At 41.9% G+C, this 25,259-nt stretch overlaps 1 protein-coding gene across 6 annotated transcripts in view; it reads right to left on the reverse strand.

Moving 5' to 3' along the window:
• App (amyloid beta precursor protein) overlaps positions 1-25,259 on the reverse strand; it is a 223,101-nt gene that overhangs the window by 46,488 nt on the left and 151,354 nt on the right. For all 6 annotated transcript variants that reach the window (XM_075959214.1, XM_075959223.1, XM_075959211.1 and 3 more), the window contains 5 exons: positions 23,486-23,619; positions 18,731-18,805; positions 18,170-18,328; positions 7,482-7,610; positions 5,921-6,020 (listed from right to left, as the gene is read on the reverse strand). In XM_075959214.1, the coding sequence (XP_075815329.1) occupies positions 5,921-6,020; positions 7,482-7,610; positions 18,170-18,328; positions 18,731-18,805; positions 23,486-23,619 (597 nt within the window). The remainder of the gene's footprint in view (positions 1-5,920; positions 6,021-7,481; positions 7,611-18,169; positions 18,329-18,730; positions 18,806-23,485; positions 23,620-25,259) is intronic.

A 25,259-nucleotide genomic window follows, 5' to 3' on the forward strand; every position in this document is an offset into this window, starting at 1 on the left:
CAGAGGGAGGGAAATGGGAGGCGGTGGCGGGGAAGAGACAGAAATCTTTAATAAATAAATAAATTAAAAAAAAGACAGTATTTATGTGCACAAAAAAAAAAGAGCAGAGGGAGGGCAAAGGGATCCTGCCCCTCTGAAGGTGAAATGGGGATGATTGACACAGACATGAACTCTGAATGGCCATGTTCTTTTAAAACAATGACTCAACCATCACCAAGCGAAAAAACGAATTCCAAACAATATTCAGAGGAAAACAGGGAGTGGTTCGCCTCTTTAAACATGTCTCATATCCTTTCTAACAAGAAAGGTTCATAATTTGCATGCAAAACACTTTTTGAAGGAGAATGTTAAATAATACGTGTGCTCTGGAATTTGTGAATACTAATTTAAGCTGAATTAAAACCCACAAGGTAATAAAAGATCAGCCTTTTATAAAAGAACTAGCAGCAGTTTGGAAATTTCTTGGGATAGTCAAATGAGACCCATGATTAACCAACAAACCACCATCTAGTATGCAAACTAGAGATGAACATATGACACAGTGTCAAGGTTGCAAAAAAGAACCACTTTATATAACGTTGAGAGGGGTTCTGGGAAGTCTGGTATATTCACTACTTTGCTACCGCTGCCAATGACACCATTCTCTTGGCTTGATCAACCACAACAGCTTTAGAGAGCACTGTGGCAGTAGAAGTAAGGAGTTACTTTGTGCAATAGTTGCTTAGTGTGCAGGGTTTAGGATCATGAAGAAACCCTCTCATAATGCAAGGGGCATCCACCTTGAAGCGTGAGGATTTGCTTCATTCTTCTGATTACACCAGGCTCTTCGCTAGCTCCTGAGTCAAAGACCATGGAAGAAAGGCAGGCAGAAGAGCTCATAGGATCTGGCATTGGTGAGGTAGAAACAAGCGATTTAACACAAACTAGATTATGGCCTCCCAGTTTGAAAATCAACGTGTAGATACTAAGGTTAAATAGAAGAAAACACAATGTGAGTCAGAATGGCTGGCACAGAGAACATAGATGTGGGAGTCAGGCAGACCCTGACTTCAGTTCTATTTTTATCCCTTCACTACCCTAAGTGCCATCTCTAGGGTCAGTTTCTTCCATTATAGGCTGGTGATACTGTCACAGAATTCTTCACATTTGCCAATAGCTCATACGCCTTGCGAAGAGGGGACAAGCCTAATGCCTGGGGGTCTGTCTCTGTGAAAAGATGGGTAGTGACTGTGGGCCCTGACTTCTTCCTTGAACTATGTGCTGGTCCAACATTTCAAGACCACTGATAGCACAGGCAGACATGAACTAGTCCACCATTCCATTGCTTCCTGCTTCCCTCTCCTATGCTAATAAGCAAGAGTTTACAGAGGTAGCGAGGCTTCTGATGGATCCCCAGGGATGTGAGTTTTCAAGAAAAAAAAGACTATGTGCTACTCAGGCCATCGAGAAGAGGGAGAATTTGGGTGAGAGGGTCCAATGCGAGACAAAGGCTCAGATGTCCAGTCGGGAGCACAATGAGACCATGGAAGGTCAAGGTCAGATGTATGGACCCAGACTTAGGTCCCAATGAGTTCAATTGTGTGTACAAGTTCTAGACTCTAGAGTCTAGAGAAGTAGTTCTCAACCTGTGCGCCATGACTCCTTTGGGGGTTACATATCAGATATCCTGCATATCAGATATGTATATTAAAATTCCTAACAGTAGCAAAATTACAATTGTGAAGTAGCAACGAAATAATTTTATGGATGGGGTGTGGTAGTTTGAATGTAATTGGCCCCCATAAGCCCAGAGGGAGTGGCGCTATCAATAGGTGTGAATTTGTTGAAGGAAGTGTGCCACATGGAGGATAGGTTTGAAGGCTCATATATGCTCAAGTCATGCCCAGTGTCTCAGACCACTTCCTGGTGCCTGCAGGACCAAGAGGTAGCTTCTTTCCCACTTTCAGCTCCTTCTCCGGCACTATGTCGGCCTGAATGCCACTACATCCCGCCATGATGATAATGGTTTAAACCTCTAAAGCTGTAAGCCCCCTCCCCAATTAAATGCTCCTTTATAAGAGTTGCTGTGGTCATGGTGTCTCTTCATAACAATAGAAACCCTAACTAAAACAGGGGGTTCACAACATGAGGAACTGTATTAAAGGATCACAGCATTAGGAAGGCTGAGAACCACTGCTCTAGAGTCTCTAAGGCCCATGATGCTGGGTGATGGAGGTCTACACATGCCTAGTTGCTAGAACTACGGATTTGGGATTTACTAGAGTTCACTGTAGCATAAACAGATGGGCTGCCTCTGGGAAACACAATGGAGTAATATGATCAGGGCCAGAATTCTCTGGCAACATGCTTCCTGGGCTCTAGTCAAAAGGGCTTGCTGGTTTGTTTATTCATTCATTCTTACAAACTTGGTTCCAGTTCCCACCAGCACCCACACAACATAGCTTCTATGTAGTATAGCCCCCTTTCCTCTCACTTTGGCCCATAATAGAGATTAAAGTTAGAAGCATAATTTGTTGATTAAGGGATACACCTGTGTCACTAAAGAAACAGATACTGGCAGTTCCTCAGTCTAAAACATTTTACCCCCAAAACACCCACCAGCACTATACAGTGAAATGCTGCACTTCTCTTCAAACCACGGAGAGCATTAACTGTATCCTAGTCAAGGTACTCAACCAAAGGCACCAACTTTTATGCAAAAGGCATTTGTAGGTACTTTCCCATCTCATCATTCTGCCGATGGCTCTGAGTTTAGCTGTCTCCTTATCTGTACTGAACCAATCCATATCTAAAGTTTTTTTATTATTATTTAGGGAAAAGGTAGGTGAATGAAATCCATTGACCAGAGGAGTAAAGCGCAGGGTGGAAGAGGTCTATGATGCTCTTCTTCACGCTGAACGACAACAATTCACTTTTTGGGGAAACACTTTAAATAGGAGCAACAGTAAAGCGACTACTAGTACATAGGGGATTCTGTAGATACCACACAGGGACAATCTAGGGTTCCTCTGCATCCTAGTACAGAAGGGATTCTGTAGATACCACACAGGGCCAATCTAGGGTTCCTCTGCATCCTAGTACAGAAGGGATTCTGTAGATACCACACAGGGCCAATCTAGGGTTCCTCTGCATCCTAGTACAGAAGGGATTCTGTAGATACCACACAGGGCCAATCTAGGGTTCCTCTGCATCCTAGCCTAGCGAAGCCTTTGTTGATCATTCATCTGTCTTTCAAATGAAGACAGACTACAGAAGCCTACAAAGGACAACCAAGGAAAACTATTCTTCTTGGAGAACTCTGACCTTGAGCTTCTGTGTCAGGAGCTTAGAGGGCACGAAGGCCTGCAATGAACTACTTCTGTTCATTATAGCAAGTGTTTTTTTCCTATGGTAATCAGCTAATTTAAAACGGAAGCATCCAGAATTCCAAATGAAAGATCTTAAGTAAGATTTTCTGCACATGGTGTCCAGTATATTTAGAATGCAAGGAGTGTGTGTGTGTGTTCCTCCTTATGATTTGAGACGGGGCTCTATTACCTGCCAGCAAGCCTCTGGAATCGACCTGTTTCTGTCTCTATTGCTGTGGTTACAGGCACACTTCAGTCACCATATCTGCTTTGTTTTTTAAACACTAGGGATCTAAATTCAGGTTTGTTTTTCTACACATGTAGCAAGTACTTTACCCACTAACCCAACTCCCCTGTTCTGTTTTTTAAATAATATGTTCCTGACCTGTCTCCATATGGCAGTGTATCTTTCCTTATTGAAAGAAAAAAAGTGTGATTCTAATTATCTATCTCTCTGCCACTGAGATTTTAGGTTTACTGGGTTACTCGTTCTTGGGCATTTCGCAACAGTTAGAGATCTGACACACTCATTATCTGACTCACCTGTGGCTGATGTTTAGAGCAGTGTATTGCTTAATCAAAAGTTTTAATAAGAACACATTAGAAATCAGAATTTAGTAGGTTTATGTGTAGTAGGTCATCACCTTCCTAGTCCTGTATAATGGTTTATAGCTCTACAGTTTGATATTACTAGTGTTCCGTTAATGTAAGTCACACAGGACAAGAGGCTTAAAATAACCACAAAGTATACTTATTTAATACACACATCTAGAAATGTTAACTTCAATTCAATAACATCCTGAGTCATGTTTTGGAATTTTGTCTCTTTTAGAGGATTTTCTTCATTTTTTTAAAAAAGATTTATTTGTTTATTATGTATACAGTGTTCTGCCAGAGGAGGGCACCAGCTCTCATTACAGATTAATTTGAACCACTATGTGGTTACTGGGAATTGAACTCAGGACCTCTGGAAAAGAAGCCAGTGCTTTTAACCACTTTTAACACATTAATCTATTTCTTGAGATAAGTTCTACTGTATATGCTAGACTGGCCTTGAATTCACTATGCAACACAAACTTGAACTTGAAGTAATTCTTCTGTTTCAGCCTCCCTAGTGCCACAGTTACAGGCATGCATTAGCGTGCCCAGTTCTTGGCTTCTTAGATAGAAGACTCATTACTGATTTCTGTCTTCCAAACATAAAAGAAAAGTGCAGGTGCAAGAAATCTAATAGGTTGAGTCCTTAGTCATCAGAGAAATGCAAATCAAAACAACTCTCAGATTCCATCTTGCACCTGTAAGAATGGCCAAGATCAAAAACACTGATGACAACTTATGCTGGAGAGGTTGTGGGGTAAAGGGAACACTCTTGCATTGCTGGTAGGAGTGCAAGCTGGTACAGCCCCTTTGGATGTCAGTATGGTGATTTTTCAGAAAATTAGGAAACAACCTTCCCCAAGACCCAGCAAAACCACTTTTTGGTATATATCCAAAGGATGCTCAATTGTGCCACAAGGACATGTGCTCAACTATATTCATAGCAGCATTGTTTGTCATAACCAGAATCTGGGAACAATCTAAATGCCTCTCGACCAAAGAATGGATAAGGAAAATGTGGTACATTTACACAATGGAGTACTACACAGCAGAAAAAAATAACAACATCTTGAAATCTGCAGGCAAATGGATGTAGCTAGAAAACATATTGAGTGAAGTAACTGAGAACCAGAGAGACAAACATCACATGTACTCACTCATAAGTGGTTTTCAAACATAAAGCAAAGAAAACCAGCCTACAAATCACAATCCCAGAAAACCTAGACAACAAAGAGGACCCTAAGAGACACATACATGGATCTAATCTACATGGGAAGTAGAAAAAGACAAGATCTCCTGAGTAAATTAGGAGCATGTAGACCATAGGAAGGGGTTGGAGGGGAGGGAAGAGGCAGGGAGGGGAATAGAGAAAAATGTAGAGCTCAATAAACAAATAAATAAATAAAGAGAAATCTAATAGGTTGCAAAAAAATGGATAATGTGAGTTCTCACTACACATAATAGACTAAAATGCTCTACCTTTCGTAATTAAAAAGTAAGTGAAGTAAGGGTCTACGTACAAGATGGGATAAATTAGAATCTATTTGGTTGACATGTGACTCAGTAAGTGGTTCACTGCTACAAGATTTCCTGTACAGCAGTTTTTCAGTTTCCTGGGCCTTGAAAGTTAAGATCTGAAGCGACAGCAAAGGCGAGCTTCACCATGATAGGCGATCTGGGGCAAGAGGACCTGAGCCTAAATCCTCAACATTCATATAAAAAGCACGTGCACCTGTAATCCTAGCACTGGAAGGGGCAGAGGCAGGAGAATCACTGCGGCTGGCTGGTCACCATTCAAGCTCTTGGTCCAGTAGGGGACCATCTCCAGGGAATGAAGCTGAGCGTGAGAGAGCAGAACACCGGATGCCATCCACTGGTCCCCATGTGCAATGCCCCCCAGCACTAGCCCACGAAATACACAACTTGTCAGCATATGGGCATGGGTGACGATGCAGAAAAAAAGACAGTTCGCTTACCAACTTCATCCTGAATCTCCTCAGCCACTGCAGGGACATTGTAGAGCAGGGACAGGGACTGGTTCATGCGTTCGTAGATCACACGCAGGTGTGTCATAACCTGTTAGAAGATGACAACTCTAAGTGAAGAATCTTTGCTAAGAAAACAGTGACAAATAAGATACCGCCCCACACACCCCAATAGCACTGACCAGCATGGGGGAGCACTGAGCAGAAGGGACACTCTTTTTCTTGTCTCTATCTTTTTATTCTCTCATTTATCTTTAAACTTACTGGTAGCCTGCATGCTTGCAACAGTCTATTTCAAAGACCACGTCTGTCATCAGATTCCTAATACCGATGCTTCCCAAATACCCTATTTACTACATAAATGTCTTTGCAAATTTTCTAATACATATATAGGATTATTTCAGTTTAATTGGATATTTTGTGCAGAATGTGAATGTTTTTTTAATTTTAATTCCAGTCAAGAAAATTTAAAATCTTAGGTTTCTGGAGGTAGATCCCAGTTTTTAACCTCTGGGAAGGAGAAAGCAGAAAGCATTAGAAAGCCTCACGAGACAGTATTAAACCTAAACACTGCAGTAACAGCGGCGTTTATCACCATCTGGCAGCATTTAGATCAGGTGACTGTCACGTTTTCAGTTTATTGAGTGATCCTTTCTCCATGTTGATGGCTTTATTCCCTATTTTATCTATTTTTGTACATTTATGAATATTTGCATGTGTTTAACTGAACACGTGTATGTGGGTGTGCATGTGTGTGTACGGAGGCCTCAGGGTGACATTGAGACCTTCCTCTACTGCTATGCCCCTGTTCACAGAAGCAGGGTCTCTCAGTTGCACCCAAAGTTCCCTAATATGACCATTCTGGCTAACCAGCTTGTTCCAGGGATCCTCCTCTAAGCTTTCTGAGCGCTTGTGTGACTGGTGAGCAGCCGTACCAGTGGCATCCAAACTCGGTTGGTCCCAGTACTTGGCAGCAAGCACTCCATCAACTGAGTCGCTTCCCAGCCCTGGCAGTTAACTTTAAAAGATCAAGCACTAGTTTTAAAATTTGACACTTCAGATTTTTAAATTCCACGTTATTGGGGGAAACTTGGAAAATGTCAAGGCACACATTACTAAAACACGCTTCCCTTTAAAAAGAATTTGCTTTCTTTTTACTTATGTATAATATGTATGCGTTTTTGTGTGCACTCAGCTATATGTGCAGGGACCAGTGAGTGGAAGGCCAGATGATGGTGTCAGATCCCTGGACCTGGAGTTAGAGGTGGTGGTGAGATATGGGGGCCGGGCACTAAACTGAGTTCTCAGGAAGAAAGGCAAGCTCCCCAGCATCCTCCCATGTAGCCCAGCGGGTCTTGAACTGCCAGTCCTTCTGCCTCCACATAACTGTATGCCACTAAGCCCGGTGAAGATTAGCTTCTGGAGGTCCAGACACGAACTCTTGCCGCCCCACCACAGGTGCTCTGGAGACAGGTAAACATCTTTCCATCAACTGAAGAAACCGCACCTCTGGACTGTGCCAGTCGCAAGAGGCTCCACGCTCGGAGCTTACCTGAGACCGGATCTGCGCAGCCTTCTTGGGGTCCACCATGCGCACGTGCTCGAAATGCTTAAGGGTGTGCTGTCTGTCTTTCTGCTCCGCACGGACATACTTCTTCAGCATGTTGAACACATGATGAGGCTGTGGGGAAAACCGTAAGAAAATGAGTTTCACGTTTGTTTGAGACATCACCCCTTGCATTGGCATTCAGGCCAAGGGTCCCATGATGTGCAAACACTGCAAGCCGGCTTGCGGCTAATTCTCCCTCCTCGTCATTAACAGGTAATTGCTCAGACCACTCTTCCTTTTTATAAAGTATTTGCCACTCTCAGCATTTCTGACATGTCCTAATTCAGCACTTTCTTTCCAAATAAGTACTTCCTGCTGTAAAAGGGGAATAAACTTTGAATTTCCCAGGTTTCAGTAAACTCCTTCAATCTTCTGATAAAATAGTCACAGGGCGTTCATGACAGCTACATTTCCATGGGCGTGCACAGCTCCAACTCTAGAAGTTACGCTTCACAAATAATCCCTTGATTAGTAACATACCATGGTACAGTAATCAAAATAGGAAAATAATGTGCAATTTACTACTCAACTGTATGGCGAGGAAAATGATAAGCTCCACGGAACATTATCTTTCCCCTGAACAAAGGCAATCATTAAGCTGTAGTTATTTTACTTTGAAATTTAATTAAGTTCTTTTAAAGCCATCAGATTATAATATTCTCAGCAACAATTAAGTTTCTTCTTAAGTGCTTCAGGTTTTTTTTTTTATTCTAATCAGTTCTACTTCATTTTATTCCAATTTTACATGAAAACTTTTTTTTTTAAATAAAGGATTTAAGTTTCTTTTGTCCAGCAGTTCTACTGCTATTGGTATCCTTCCCTGTGACTTCAGACGATGATCTGCAAGGCGTACATCCTTCATTAAGGCCAAACTAAACATCCCAGAGCTATAAAGTTCAAGTCAGGAATGGACCTGGGGATGTTTGGACAATCAGAGTTATTAAAGATTATATCTTGGACACCTTGAAAAACAGTTGGGCAGTTCAGAATTATTACCAAAAACTCTCTGTGGCATGTACGTATGTAATAAGTATATGTGTGCACACGTGAGTGTATACGTGTTATGTATGAGGGTGGGTTACAGTGCTTTTACTATATATTTAGTTATATATTCAGGCACTCTCCTGGCAATTCTGCAAGGAGTTTGGTGTCCTCTCTCTGTGCTACCACAAAGTGCCGTGCCAATCTCAGTTGCTGCATTCTGTGCACTCCATTATTTATGCTAGATCCCCCTCTTCCACGTGTATACAAAGGGCCAAGCTTAGGTCCCACTCTTCCTGTCCACCAGGAGCTTCCATCCACGGAGCCTCACCCAGAACGGGTCCTCTGCACTTGCAGCACGCCCGCCAGAGGCCATGCTCCCATGCTCCCGAACACAGACGAAATCACACACACAGTCAAAACAAACTGCCCTCATCTGCTTGGCTTATGTACGTATTCTGAGAAGAAATCTGTTTCACCACAATCAGAAGAAAGACCGATGCCTCTAAACACCGGTCTGAGAAGCATATCATCATAAGTCTCGTTTGTACGACAGCATGCAGCTGAATTGATGGACCAGAAGATGTGCTTTCATAGTTCAGAAACACCAAGACAGATGACTGATAAGCTAAACCTATAAAGCATATATTCAAAAGGCAGAGATTTATTCTAACTAAAACAAATCCTTCAAGGAAGAAATTAAAGGTTGACTATGGTTCACCCTTAGAGCTGTTTTATCTACAGGATTGCACAACCAGGGCGTCATGGAACCTTCTTGCTAAGTTACACACACTTTCGAGGTTGGAGACAGAAAGTTCATACTAGCTAGCTCTGTTTACCCACAATGCACCTGTCTGATGGATGGCTTAAAGTACTTAATGTCTATCCCATTTCTGTCTCTAGAAAAGAATTATTTTGAAGAAAATTCACTCCCCCCAACTTTTGTGAGTTCAAATAAGAGAAAAACATTTTAACTCCTAATGCAAGGATTTTACTTTCATCTTTTCTTTCTTTCTTTTTTTTTTAAATTCATCTACCTTTAGGGGCTAACCACCTAAAAATGATTCTCTAAGGCATTTTTGAGAGAACTTTCACCAAAAAGCAACTGTACAGACACTCCAGCCTAGCGTTGGTCTTCTGGATTAAGCTAAAGAATCTTTTAAAGAATCGGGGGAAGGTGGTTTCTTATAGCTAGCACCCATACATTCCTGTCTTCCACTTTCAGCATGAATGGCTTATGTTCACCTTACTATTTATTATTGCTAACATTCATTAACAAACAATCAAGACTTAGTTTTTACTTCTTTGCAATTCAGAAGGCAATGCCTTTGAGGCGGGGGATAAGGAGGAAGAGGGAGAGAAACAGTTTTGTTAGTTGACTAACTTAATACTTGGCCTATCAAAGAGGATTCAAGATACCAACGAGCTTGGTTCTCACCTCCAGCTCCTGAGCCCCACAGTCTTTCCCCTAACCAACCCTTCAGCAGCTGTTGATTTCCCGTCAGGACGTGGTTAACATGCTCAGTTAGCAGCACATTTTAACTGAATGAGCTTCCTGCTTAGCTACGGGGAGTGACATGCTTTTCACATGTGTGGGACCTCATCAAATCTTCATCCCAGGCAAGGGCACAGTGAGTTTTTCTCTTTGCCTCACAAAAGAAGCACAAGGAAGGCTGAGGTGGGCTGAAGTGACGTCGGGTACACAATGGCCCATGTGGCATGGCCGCTCAGTGTTTGGGGATGAGCTGTCTGCCTCCAGAGTATTATCCTGGCCACTAGGTGGGCCTGTCCTAGACTCTAACATGCTAGATTTCTCTCAAACACAGATAGTTTTGACAAAGACGTAACTGAATGGTGAAAAATGGTGTTGTGGGGGTTCTCATCTGAATTTCTAGTTCTTTACACTCAGGGACAGGTTACGGTTTATACCTGAAATCTTCTATTTAACATTTCTTAGACAGTGGTGGACGCAAGCAGCGAAAATCAAGGGAAAATGAAACCAGGGCTAGGGGAGATAACAGTGCTGAGTTTTTAGCGCACACTGACTACAGTTCTTTATAATAAGTGAGAAGATTCGGATTTAGATAAGTGAATCTCATTTATGGTCCTAGGCTCATGGCAGGAGGCTCCACTTCGCTAAAGGTCTGAAGCAGGAGGGAGAAACAGCAAGATAGGGATGTCCTCCGTCAATCTCATTAGGAGATTACTGAAAAGTGATTCAAGGTATTAGTTACCAGTTAGGCTTTTGTGATATTCGTGGGCTTTCCTTCTGAACTCATCCTTATCTTGTATTAAGTCTGATAATTAAAGACTGAATGTGTCCACATGCTTTCCAGCGCTTATCTCACTTCGTACCACTATTCCTTTGTGTGCCTCGGAACGGTATTCCTAACTGCCCCTGAGAAGCCCAGAGCCTGATGCTGAGCAGAAGTACACCAGGCGGCGAGGATCCGCAGCCCTGTCCCTGTGTGCTCCCGGAGCCCCAAGGGCCCAGAATGAGCTCTGACTTCATCACCCTGTGAGCCTGGAGACTCTCGTAAGCAATGCTCGGGACATTGAAGATTGTAGGATGCCCCCACCTAATAAACAAACTGCAGGGCTCGGCTTGGCTGCTCTGACCTTGTAATTTCAGAATCAGGCTTAGAAACTGGAAAAGTTAGGTTAGTTCCTGTGCTGGAGAACAGACAGACAAACCACCTCAAGTGGTGTGTATCCGGGCCTCACAGATGACGGTGTTCAGACAAGGAAGAAAAATAAGCAACATTCTCCTCATATTATTATATTTTCATTTGTGTGTGAAGAAAGACCTCTGCTTTGGCATAGGATTCATGTGTATTTCCTTTAAAAAAATGAAATGGATGACCATCTCTATGATTTTCAGCCACAATTCTCCAAGGCAGGCATTAGTTATTTCTAGAACTCAATAACTGATCTTAGAATAACAAGCCATCATCATTGTTTAGGGAGCTTTATTCGATTATGCCAGGACAAAGATGAATTTCTTAAATTTTAATTAAAAAGAAGAAACGTTCATGCAAGAATGCTAAAAAAAAATGCTTGTTATCTTTACTGTAGCTATACAGAGCATAGAAGCAAATTCTCTTAAAGTAATTATTATTCATAAATGTTAGCCTGATCACATTACTCATATTCAAAATTGAATTTCTCATAGAACAAGCAAAAATAAGTTCCTCATTATAAATATGTTGATAATAAATATTTTAATATTTTTCTTGTTTCTCCTTATAATGTCAAGCACCAAAAGTCTTGCAATTTTCTCTAACTGGCTATATAGATATTTTACCGACAAAGTCTTATTTCAGTAAAGACAGTCTTAATGTGTATTAACGTTGCAATTTGGCTACACTGGCAGTGGGTGGGGTGTAAACCTCATAAATAAGAGTAAAGAAAACAGATCTGCCTCACGGGAAGTCATTACATCCAGGCCTTTCTATTGTCACTGTTGTTTCTGGGACGGTCTTTACCCTGTTTGCAGCTGATGCGGCCCTTTCACCCTACCTTCACCTCGGAATCACACTGCCTTTTAAAGCAGCGTTTAAGGATTAATCTCTGAAAAGACGACATCTACCTACATGATGTACAAAATAGGACACATACCTTTTGAAACGGGAACAAAGGTATGGCACATTCCTGCCCCCTACCACAGTTCCTGGTACAGTGTGGCTGCCAATAAATGACTGCTAATTAAATCGGTGAGTGACTCAGAGGAGCCAAGTATAATTTCAGATGAAGGTCCAGTGTGTGGATGACCCTTTGTGCCTTCCTCATGAAAGTGAGCATCTCCCTCGGATGAGAAGACCAGCCTCCTGCCTTTCACAGACCACAGTGAAATTCTAAACCCACCAGATGTATTTACCCAGTATTTCCCAGTCATTTAGGAAGGTGTTTTAAGTGGGTAGTCGCCCCGGAAAATACTTAATAGAGTCCAGCTGTATCCAAGCTTCTCTCCACAGGCTCATTCCACTAATCCCAAAAGATCCATTGTCTTTATAACCTGTCGATATCACACTGATGACCACAAAATGGAAGGAAATCATGACCCTTCTCTGTCTAAGGTAATATAATAAAGCTCCCCACCTCCCAGCTATATCACATTTCCAATGTTCTTTTATATCGTTTCTCAATTTGGGACTTGGAATGGAAGATATACATCACTAACAGCGAACAGGCTTCTTCTCCGTGCCACTCATGTCTACATACATGGCCCTTTATTCACTTCCTTACATGGGAAGCACATTACATGACCAGTCAGCCCTATTGTCTTGTTCTACAGCTTCACGCTTGATTGGGAAATCTGGCTTCTTCCTCTAATAGACACTTGTGCTTTAAATCATTTTCTGAAGGGAGTAAGAGTAGCAAGAGCGATGGAAAGGCTTGGATACAATCCAGCCAAGTCCAAAGCTAACGACTCAGGACACAGGGAGTCTAACCCTTCCAAGGCATGAAGGACTTTCTCAGAAAACCCTCTCCTGAGGCATTAAAGTGCACCCTGGTGGTTTTTGAAACCTTAAACTTTGTCTCACCAGGAAAAAGTAATTTTCTCCTGTTTTTACAAAGCCAGAGTTTTTTTTTTTGAAGTCTTTTTTTTTTATCTCAGATTTCAAGAAATGCTAACCATACGATATAAACTGTATAGAACATTTGCGTCCTGGCTTAAAGGCTTAAAGGCACACTTCCTTGTGCTGGGTCCCAGCTGAGTTTGCTTCTCTGTCTTGCCATCAACATTATAAACATATTCTCAATGAAATCTTGGGGGTAGGGTAGGCAGAACAATAAGAACAAAACCAGCAAAACTAAACGCAAACAGAAACCAACAAAATAAATCAAAACCAGCAGGGAGAAACTTACATTGCAATCTTTAAAAAAATAATCTTTTTTTTTTGGTCTGTAGGTCTAGTGTTGAGTGAAAATTTTAAAGCCCAATAAAAAATGTATCTGATATTTTCTTTAGAAAATCACTATGCTAGGTCAAACACAAATTTGAGAAAATGGTAAAAGATTCATTCCCATGGCCTACTCCATTTGGCGGTTTTCAGTTCAGATAATAAAGATGCGTTCTACAGGAAGAGTTTGGATAATAAGGCTTTCTGACTAGTACACACTACTAGGGTAGCAGTATTACACATGTTCATGGGGTTGCTTTCCAGAAAGTCGCTGTCCATTGGTTCCTCTTTAATTAAGAAGCAGATCTTCCCAACTGGGATAGTCACCAAAGTCTACATGTTCCATCTGACTGTCAGTGCCCTCTGGAAGGAAGACATCCACAGTCTTGCCTGAACTTTCAATAAGTCCTTCTGGTTTTGAATTATGGACAAAAAAAAGGTAGAAAAATATTAACTGAAAGAGGAGTTGAAAAATTAACTCTAATTTTCAAACTGGGGAGGACGAATTCCTTTATTAAATAACTTGTTCCTGGTTACAGATTAAATGGCTGTCTTGGGGATTAAGTACCACCAGAACATGTAGAAAATGGGCTGTGTGCCATCCTCTCATACAAACCAGTGACCTTTGTCAAATACAGTCAGTTTGGACTGAAACTTAGCACTTGCACCCAGTTCCATGATTCATGCCTTCATCTAAATGTTAGTGTGCTGGAGACAGAGCAGGGAGGGGCCAGGACTGATCTGGACATCTGCATCTTCAAGTCTTGTTTAGTGAAACCAAACAGACCGAAGCTCTCAGGATAAACAGGCTTAGTAACACAGCCCAGAAAACAGAACCCACGGAGCTGAGGATTAATTAGTAAACAAAAGATGTTTTAAAGCAACACAGGCCCTTGGAAAGGTTTGCCAAGCGGTCTGAGCATCCGACAAATGCCAACTGTGACACGCTCTTGACTTTCTTCATGGTGACTTATAACAATCTGCTTTAATTTTGCACATTCACATTTGGGATCCTGCATTCTTGCTTCAAGGAACCAACAATTCAAGGCCAAATGCATCGATGCTACTTCAATTGTATCTCCTCCATTTCCAACACCTAGACTATGTTTCGAAACAAGTGGGAGCTCATTTTTTTAAAATTAAAAATGTTTATATAACAAAACAAGATTTCTTAGACTCACTCATAATGAGGAGTTCTAAATCAGAATTAATGTTAAATTTAATCAAATGAGCATTGGAAATGGTTTGAATCTCTCTCTCTCTCTCTCTCTCTCTCTCTCTCTCTCTCTCTCTGTGTGTGTGTGTGTGTGTGTGTGTGTGTGTGTATGTGTGTGTGCATGAACGCACATGTATATTCTGAGGGGTTCTTACCAGCCCCCTGCTCTCTAAGGCATACTTTGGTGAAAAATCACTCCCCTTTTCAATTGTGTGCTATACATTTTTCTTAAATACCTAAACACTTGCAGTTTCATAGTAAGTTTTTCATTTTAAAGATGAAAGAAAAACAAACATTGGCACACAAAAAGCCACAGAGCACCACAGCCGTACAGTTGTGTGGACAGCTAGCTGCCTGGGAAGACAAGGAAGGAAGTGACGGGGTGAGGTGGGGCTCCACGAACAAGGAAGGAGGTGACAGGGTGAGGTGGGGCTCCACGTCGGGGGGGGGCATGGAAACGATTACATTTTCAAAGACACTGAGATGTTCCAAGCTTTCCAGCCTAACTCTTCATTTTGTTTTAATTAATTAAAATAGGGTGCATTTGTGCCCACGGTCACATATTTCCCACTGGTCTTGAGAAGATCTGTCTATGAAGCTTGAGAACTATTAAGAATAAGACTGGGGTTAAGAATATAACGATTTTAAAATAGAACAAAACCCTCTACTTTTACCAATGTGTTCAATAGTCAATGCTATATTTAAATCACATATCTAAAAACTTAACGTTTTCTGGCTTTGGGACTGGTGTGAACAACTTCTCCAAAACCTGTTCTTCGTAGATCTAACTTCAAGACTTGATGGAAACTCTTGCTTTACATCTTATAAGAGAAATGCACAGAAGCAATCAAGAAGAGTCTCAAACTTTCTAACGGCGTCTGAGGTTTGGAGATAAGTGCAATGCCGAGTCAGGCTTAAGGATTTAAACAACACTCGGACAGAGTCAGTCACTGAGGACCCACTGGCCCACGGCACAGGCTTGTGGACGACATAGTCTTATCTTATTTGAAAGGGGAGGATTGTGCATTTCAGGGATAACAATTTAACAGGCATTCTCAAAGTGACCAATAGCAATCTGATTTTTTTTTCTGACAGTGAAACAAATTCACTTTAAAATACTGCTGTCAAATACACAGTATGCATGGCTCAATCAACAGGTCTGTAGTAAGCACTACTATGAGCTATCTAAAATGATCCCGCTGATGCAGCTCTGGAAGACTCCCTGTCTGTTGTTGCCTTTTCGGATGCTGAGACCCAACTAAAGATTCTGACAAGATTCCATTCAGCCCTCATCTTATATTTATCTCTAATCTCCCCGGACAAAGATCTTACTGCAGAGACTGGACTTCTGGCTGGATCATTTCACAGTGTCTCTCCTGTCTCACAACCCACTACATTGGTAAATGGTCCCCATAACTCTCCTCTCCGAAGCATGTTCTCTAAAGAAAGAATAACCCCAAACCTTGTCATCTGCAGAGAGAGATAACCAGCATTTCTAAGTACTGCCTTAGAAAGACAAAGACTGTTGACAGAAAATGAAATGCTAATATGGATGTTGTGTTTTCAAAGGTTCTTTGTTCAGACAGGAAGTACGGTCCAGAGGGAAGACATTGCAGTGGGCGACTGACTCATAGCTCTCCCTGTCTGCCACTAGCGGTGTCACCCGGAACCAGCCACTCCATCCCCCAAGATGACAGTGATGTCATCAGTACAACAGAGTCAGTGCCATCTTGGTACCCGGAGGAATGCCAGGAACTCCTCACCCTTGAAAGAAAGATCAGAGTGGCGAGGAAATCAGCAGCAGAGGGTAGAATTTTGATTTAGTTACATAATGCAAACAGATACCCTCTTCTAGTCAAGATCTATCAAGAGGATCAAGACTTCACTCTTCTTCCAGAGAAGAGGATGGATGGACTAAATAAGATCAGCAATTTCTGCAGGGCGAGGAGCATGGACCACAGAGAAAGAGGAGACACGTAAGGTGAGGTGCTGTAATTGTCAGCACCCGAGGTCCTTGAGTTTCCAGACTGAATGAGGTAGGATCTGGACAGAGGACTCCAAGGAGGGAGGATTCAGCAGAGACTTTCCAGGACCAAGTGGTCCACAAGGAATCTAAAAGGGTTGTCCTCCTGCCTGTAGTTTAGCACTCATTGGTGCACGCTGGTGTAAGAAACTGAGGCTAGGATTGGAGGTAACAGTGCCTGGCATCCTACTGAGACAGGAATTACTTGTTCTTGGCAGTCCAATTTGAATTCAGCATTCATGGTAGACTACTCAGAGGGATCCTGATGGAAAAAGGGAATAGCAAGCTACATGAAGAAAACTGATCTCCTCTACCTAAATCTAAAAGTAGTGGAACACAAAAGGGTCAAACTGCTTTCAGGTCAAAGTCTGAATATATTTATCATTTAACTATGCCTAACAAAATAAAGTTTATGATAGATAATAAAAAGTGATCAGGCATAAAATTATGCAGGAAAATTCAGACATTATCTTAGGTATAAGATGACAAAATGGCCAGAAAAGACTTAAGAATATATGGAATTCCATCATTTTACATTGTTAAAGTAGCTACTGTGATAAAGATAAACTCTTCAACATAGCCAGATCAAAACAAAAGACTATTTGTAAATATGTACACATTCTCTGTTGGAAATAACAAATGTCATCATTAAAGTAATAACAGAATATCACCTGGACTAAGAATTCTATACCCAACCAAAATACCTTTCAAAACCAATGGTAAAAAATAAGGTATTTTCAAAGATAAAGAAATATAAGGGAGCTATCACTAGTTTACACACATTCTAACCTAAAGAATTCAAACTTCATCCTACATGCACTTGAAAACATAAAAGTGCTTTGGACAGAAGAAAATAATACGTGATAAATACGAGCAGAGAATAAGACTGAGAAGTCATGACTAGATTAGGCAACAGTGTTAATTCTTTTTATATAAAAAGATAAAAATGATGGCTTAAAGAAAAATAATAATGCAGCATGGAAAAACTGTATAAAGGTCCTAGCTAAAAGGGTTAATAAGAGAGGGAGAGCAGACTTTAGTCCGTGACCCTATGCCTTTAAGACATAATGTATCTAAGTCACACCTATAAATCAGGTATGTTCAGGGCATTTCTCCTCCCTTTTCTCATGTGGCTTCCAGTCCCCAATGTCTGAGCACCACCATTGATGCTATGCCCTGAAGTGAGATCTCAACAAGACCTACCCTTGTAGGCACTGCCTGCAGAGCCAAGTACCACCAGTGATGCTTTGCCCTGAAGTGAGATCTCAACGAGACCTACCCTTGGAGGCACTGCCTGCAGAGCAATGTACCACCACTAATGCTATGCCCTGAAGTGAGATCTCAACGAGACCTACCCTTGTAGGCACTGCCTGCAGAGCCAAGTACCACCACTGACGCTATGCCCTGAAGTGAGATCTCAACGAGACCTACCCTTGTAGGCACTGCCTGCAGAGCCAAGTACCACCACTGACGCTCTGCCCTGAAGTGAGATCTCAACGAGACCTACCCTTGGAGGCACTGCCTGCAGAGCCGTGATGTAATTCTCCAGGGCCAGGCGGCGGCGGTCGTTGAGCATGGCCTCCACTCTGGCCATGTGTGTCTCCACCAGCTGCTGTCTCTCGTTGGCTGCTTCCTGTTCCAGAGATTCCACTTTCTCCTGGAAATGCTGACATGGAACACACACACAACACATTTGCTTCTTATTGTAATTATTAATGCAATGATAGTCTCTCTCTTTACATAAGGTAATTTGGAGACAGTGTCAGTCCTAAATTTCTAATCTCACTTAAGTTTTCTAAGGGAATGGAGGAGTTGAGAACTCTGGCAATGCAAAGATGTATCAATAATGGAAAGAAGATTGCGAGCAACAATAGAAATTTGGGGTGATTAATTCTGATTTGAAATAGTTGGAAGCAAATGTCAGGAAGTAATTTATTATGATGTCAAGGAGTGAGAAGGATCCAAGTTCATGCAAATATGAACACAGGGGCTTCCAGCAGATGCTGGAAGCCTGGGGGCCGTCAATGAGTGAGTATCTGTCTGGTGTGACGATGGGGCTGGGTGCTACCTGGATAACAGCCTTCTTGTCAGCCTTGGGCAAGTTCTTCGCTTGACGTTCTGCTTCCTCCCACTCTCTCATGACCTACAAAGAGAACAAAAGAGTTCAACTGAAAATCCTCAGCTCTTCTTTCAAAACAGACTTAACTGGGTGGATTATATTACAGTATGCTTTCCATTAAAAGCACACCACATGGCTATTCTATAGGAATAATATTTGTCCTACAGGAGTATAAATAATTTATGCTGGCAGTATGGTAACTATTAATGTCAATGCCTATTGCATCCTCTTGAACAAGGTTGGCTCACCTTCTCATTTTCCTTGAGAAATGGCTGAAAGTCATTTCACTCGACGTGAGAAAACACCAATTAAAAGGATTATGCTATCTGAATGAGAACTCCCATCAATAAACTGAACACATTGGTTTTAAGCTTTTACAGAACTAAGTCAAAACATTTCAAATGGTGTATGTGGGGTTGGCATATGTGTGAACTAGGAATACAAAGCCACCAAAGGAGAAATGATACAGGAAGAGAAGGAAGACTTCTGCTGTGTGAAATCCTAAGATCCACCCTTTGCAGAAAAGAAGAGTGGAGTTCAGTTACCAAAGTCACAAGCAGAAAAGATTACTCCAAATTTACCCAGAAATTCTAAGAAAGCTTGCATTATAATCTCCCGAATGTGTCAAAAGCTAACACCACCGCGTAACCAGGCCAGTGAGATGTGTCATGGCACAGTTCCTTGTTCTCTGTCTTGACGTTCAGCAATCACAATAGCGTCTATAATGAAAATGAGGGTTAACTTCTCATCACCTGTGGCTGCCTTTCCCTTTGCTTCTGTTCTGTCTGTGAAATGAGTTGAAGTGTGAGGTGAACTTAATGAAGGAAGACGAAGCAAGCAAAACCTCAGTGTCTTACCGGGTGGGTACCTGAGGACTCTGTATATATCTAAAGTCAGAGAAAGCTTGACACCTTCAAAATTGCAAAAAAAACAAGGCTTATAAAATCACATCCAATCAGCATCTGCATTGGTTTTTTAAAATTAGTTTTTTTTTAAAGAACAAGATACAAAGAAAAAGTACAAACAAACTGTCCTAGGTACTTGGGTGTTTCTATTAGTTAATAAAGTGGTGGACGAAGGAGACATTGAAGAGACTATCCTTGCTTTATAGATGAGATAAGCCCAGGAGGAAAAAGGTTCAATTTCCTGTGTGAAGAATGTTCCCTGGGAGGTGGCGCTCTATCTAGAATTCCTCAGGCAAGAAATCTCAGAATTGGTTTGAGATAGAAACCCAATGTCTTAATGGGGTGTGAAAACAGATTCCCTGATTATGTATGCATTGTTACCATCTCACTTGGACACTCAGAACCTGAACTTCCTGCTTGGAGTTGCAGAGCCATGAAATAATTACCATTCACCTAGCTAATGTATCGAAAATATGTATTACTATAGAAATGAACCCAAACATTGATTTTTCAGAATAATTTAACAATATCTTCCACTCCCATAATTACATAACCTATATCATCACTACAGGACCACTTGCTGACACACTGTGATGGAAGATACCCTTACACCACTCACTGGGGCCCACTGACAATAGATAATATTACTGAATTAATATTATCAAGGTCAATCTGATTTAATTGGTTCCCTATAACAGGCCACGTGATTAGTAAAGGCCAGCCTCACTTTATATACAAGTTAAAGAAAACCATGAAAATAATAAATGGATAAGGAATGAAGATAGACCAAGTAGTCTACTGGCTCAATGTGCCATAATGGAGCTGGACATATATCTAACAGGAGAGCTAAGTGTTAGTACCAGTAGCTGTTCCTAAGATGCCATCGAGTATATTAAAAAAAAAAACAAAACAGCATCAGGTGAATTTTCATCTCAAAGGACTTAATTCTGCACACATACTAAAACGACTAAGTATGTAAATAGCGGTGATGAAGAATCTTGCTTGCCAACTTGACAGGATTTTGAATCACCATGGAAACAAGTCTCTAGGAAGGAGAGTGGGGGTGTTTTCTAGGTTAGATGAGGTTCGTGGATGTGGGGAGACTCACCCTACTTGCCACTGCTGGGGATTCTGGACTGAGGGAAAAGGGGAAACAAGCCGAGCAGCCACGTGCACTCTGTTCTGACCTTAGATGCAAGGCGATCCTCTGCCTCAGTGTCCTGGTGCCAGCCATGATTATGGCATCACCGAGGACCATACCCTGGAACTCTAAGCCCAAGCAACTCTTTCTGTCTGAAGATGTTTTTGTAGGGTATTTCCATAACAAGTAACTAATACAGTAGTAAAAGCACTTCAAGTTTTGTGTGTGTGTTGCTAGTGACACGGCGACCAAGTTCTTCAGATGGCTAGCTTATCATCCTCATGAACAGCCATGAAAATACCCTGGTCGCTAATAGAAATAGATGGAATCCATTATTCTGTATGCTAACATGGAAAATTAATTTTAGAACTACGACAAAAATCAAGCTAGAAAGGCCCACATTCGAGCACTTGACATGTTCTAGATCTGAACTTCGGGGCTGCCCTGTGTATCCCTGAACGACAGCTTTTTCATTGTGCGCAGAGCGGTATCAATTCCATCAGGATTTACGGCTCTCCAGAGTCCTGGCTACGTCATGCACAGAGAATGACTATTACTGAGTAGAGATTTAAGAGGCAAACAAGTTCAAAGTCAAAAAGTCCCCAGAATTCAGCAGCACAGATTATGAAGATAAATGTCAGCTCAGCCTTACTAACCTGTAATCCTGGAATCTACGAGAAGCATTCTCTGCTCTAGGATGAAAAGAGCTAAGTAATCTCAGATCAGGGATGAGAAGATGGAGAAAATCTCCCGGAAATAGATGAACTAAGTCTTGGATTCAGTGGCTATGCTCGCTAGGTTCTCATTTCTGCAACACACCATGTCAGAAGCTAACAGAGTACTTGAAACTAGTTTTCTTAACTTCATAAAAATACCTCACATACAGTGAAGAAAAATTTCCATGGGCCTTAAAAATTATTTTACAAAAGAAATTGGTGGGTTTGAGAATGAAATAAAGGTTGGTATAGATCATATAAATTCACATGGATTAAAAGGAATTAGAGATTAGTAGAAATATAGAATATAGATATAAAAATCATCAATGAATAAACTATTATACAAATATTTAGGTTTAAATGAAAGGTAAGAGCAACTTTGTTCCCACATTCAAAGATTATGGGAGGCAGAGGAATGTGTGAACTTGTGGACAGGCTGATGAGCAGGAGGGCATTTCTGAAATAAGCTACGATCTAAAGCCAAGTGAGTCCCAGGTGAGAGGAGCAGCCAGGCCAGTGGGTGAATGGGAGGCAGATGCAAGGCTGGGGTCAGGGTGCAGTGGCAGGCGCTGGACACATCATGGCGGGCTCTCAGTGTTTATTATACGATCTGTAGACTTCTGGGCAGTTCATGAGCCCAGCACTGTCGTTTCCACAGGTCACAGGGAAGCCTCCGAACTCTTCAGAAAATGAGATCAATTTTGAGTTATGGGAGGGATTTATAGTAAATCCTTCTCAGTCTTCCCACAGCTTCTTAAATGACCTTTCTAATGAAAAATGTGGAAATTCCAGTTTTCAGAAAGACTGATTTCAATTGGCTGCTCCATTCAGCTGGCTTTCTAATTCAACACACATTCAGGTTTTCCTCATGGGCAGCTGTTCGACTTTAAATCATAGTTCACGGTCCAAAGCATTGTGGTCTAGTGTGGTTGTGAGACCCTTTCTCTTGATGTTCTAACTCCAGAACAGGGACAAGTACTATATATAGTTAGTCTTTAAAAATATAGAATTGTGTCCTGCTTTCTGAGATACAGCCTTAGTTCTGTTTAAAATAAGGATCTTCTTGTTACTCAGGGATACTGACACCAACAGACAGATCAGGAGATGAACTCCAAGGACAAGACAGTGGTTAGTGACACCCAGGAACACTGTGATAGAGCTAGGGCCAGTCTCAGGCGGGACTGGTGGGAGGGAGGACTGAGCAAAGCCTTAGGGGGCATCTGAGGGGAAGGAGGAGTAGACTGAGGTCGGTGGGCTCAGGAAGTTTCCCTAGAGGTCCGGTGCCCTGGGCAGGCGATGAGAGCACAGGGACAGTGGCTGGAACATAAAAGCCAGGTAAGGTGGCTGGGATTTAGCCCAAGGGAGCAGGCATAGCTTACACTTGTAGTTCTTCCTCCAGAAACACATCTTTCTCACTGGCCTGAACTCTCCAAGCAGACTAGATTGGCTGGCTCGTAAGCCACAGGGATCTGCCTGTCTCTGCATCAGGTGTGGCTTTTTACCTGTGGGTTCTGCGAACCAAATTCAGATTCTCATGTTTAGTGGGGTAACAGCAATTATAGCAGTTTATTGGCGGAGCTGCCTCCAGAGTCCCCGCCTCTCTATCCTTTAAATAAATCTTTCCATGCACACTTAAGTTAGATAGCCTATTAAGGGATACAAACAGAAAATGAAGTTTCCCACGGTGTGGCAATCAACAGTCACCCCCTCAGCATCTCCACAGAGTGCGTTTCTTTAGCAGAGACACAGTTTAATCTGTGCTGCAGAACCCTTCTGTACTCGCCTTTACTAGATGCTATTGCGGGAGACCAAAGTCCTACAGTCTGTGTCCTCATAGGAAACACTTAAATTAAACTTTATGTCTAAAGATAGACTGAGGCAGAGGCAGAGGCCAGGCTAGATTTTCCTGGATTACCAAGCCACAGAAGAGAATCCACTCTACCTGGGACATCCTCTCCCGGTGCTTAGCTTCCAGCCGCTCCTTGGCTTTCTGGAAATGGGCATGTTCATTCTCATCGCCAGGTGTTTCCAGGTACTTGTCCACGGCATCAGGGGTGCTGGCTGCTGTTGTCGGAACTGGAAAGGAGAAGAAGAGAGGGCGGGATGAGAAAAGAAGCAGAATGCCCAATCTCTACAGAGAGCCAGGCATTTCCTGGGACAGAGATTCTGGAAAAGAGTGTGCCGAGGATGCGGATGCTGCTTACAGAAGCCCCAGAGACCCTTCACCACGGCTAGAGTGTGTTTCGCCTCTTCAGTGCCTTGAGAAAAGGCACATTTTAAAACTAGAGCGTTAAAAATGCCTTTACCAGCCAGGAACTCCTAGAGCCAGCGTCACCTAACATGACCATGTTTTTATCAAATCCTCATGCTGCTTTGCTTGGCTATGTTAAAGTAAATGACGGTATCATCCGTATCATGCATTGCAATTCCTGCAGAAACCAGTGGAATCTGAAAATAAGGCTGTTGTAAAATGAAGGCATCTCAGGGAAATGGGAATTCTTACTTTGTGTTTCAGACAGCTTAATTATAAAGCCACCCTTCACGAGAGAGTATTTGACAAACCACGAAAGCAATGTAAACATCGGTAAGTGCAGCTGAGAAACCACACAAGGACATTCAGCCTTCACACGTTTGCGAGAATCTATAATTCATTACACCGTTTGTCAAAAAGACAGTAATTTCTATTTTGAATTCATACCACTGAGTAGTGTCTGAATTGTAGCATCCACTGCGATGTTATATGGCAACAGGGATACTCACAAAACCTAAGAGTGACGTATAGAAAAATGCTCTAACTCACAAAGAGTAGTGACTGGCAAGAATTGACTAAGAGTGTTAAAAAAGGCAGAGAACAGAACGAGTTTAAAGAAGACTATGTCTTCTCCCTAAACATGAAATGACATCACCATCCTCAAATAAATGTTTATTTGAAAATATCAACCACCGTTCTAAATATTCTTTTGATACTTCTCATCAAGTTCTTGGAGTAACAGGCCAGGGATGTAATATCTCCAACAGAACGTGAATGCGAAGTCACAGCTAGGTCTGAAGCTAGAATCATGGTGCATGGCTGGTATTAAAATAAAAGCTTTGACCATGGCCGCGGAAACCAGACGTCATTTTGCCAAAGAAGAGAAACATGCGTTCTGCTTCCTTTCCCTCTGCTTTGGTCATTGGTTAATCATTATTCTTTAAAAAAATAAAAGCAGCTGAGATATCTGTCTAGGGCTGGCATTCGAGCACAACGGAAGAGGCAAAGGCTTGCTCCTGGAGCCTTACAGAGCTGTGCCCATCTAGTGACAAGGGTAACGCTTGCCTAATGGGGAGAACGAGGGACGGGCCACTCGGGACTCCGAAATTAGGCCCAGCTAGATGTGAACCTAAGACAATGTTTTCACCCCAGATGGCACCCGGGGCAAGTAACTTTAGCACTCTGAATTCCAGGATTTTCATCTTGTGGTGACATGCCTTGCATCCTACACTGAAGTGCCAATCACACACCGCATGACTGTTCATGCATGCCAGTCCCTTTCCTGCCTCCTGTCAGGTTTGATAGAAATCTTTTTAACCCTGGGAAAAATCAGATGCATTTATTTCTAATTCACTGAAAGAAATTAGAACACAGGACTATGCATTATCATCTACAGGAAAAGCAACACACATTTCTCTAAAAAAATTAAACTTAGGCAGAGCCCACATGAAACATTGAAATGAGT

The sequence above is a fragment of the Microtus pennsylvanicus genome, chromosome 1 (assembly GCF_037038515.1).
Source record: "Microtus pennsylvanicus isolate mMicPen1 chromosome 1, mMicPen1.hap1, whole genome shotgun sequence".
NCBI lineage: Eukaryota > Metazoa > Chordata > Mammalia > Rodentia > Cricetidae > Microtus > Microtus pennsylvanicus.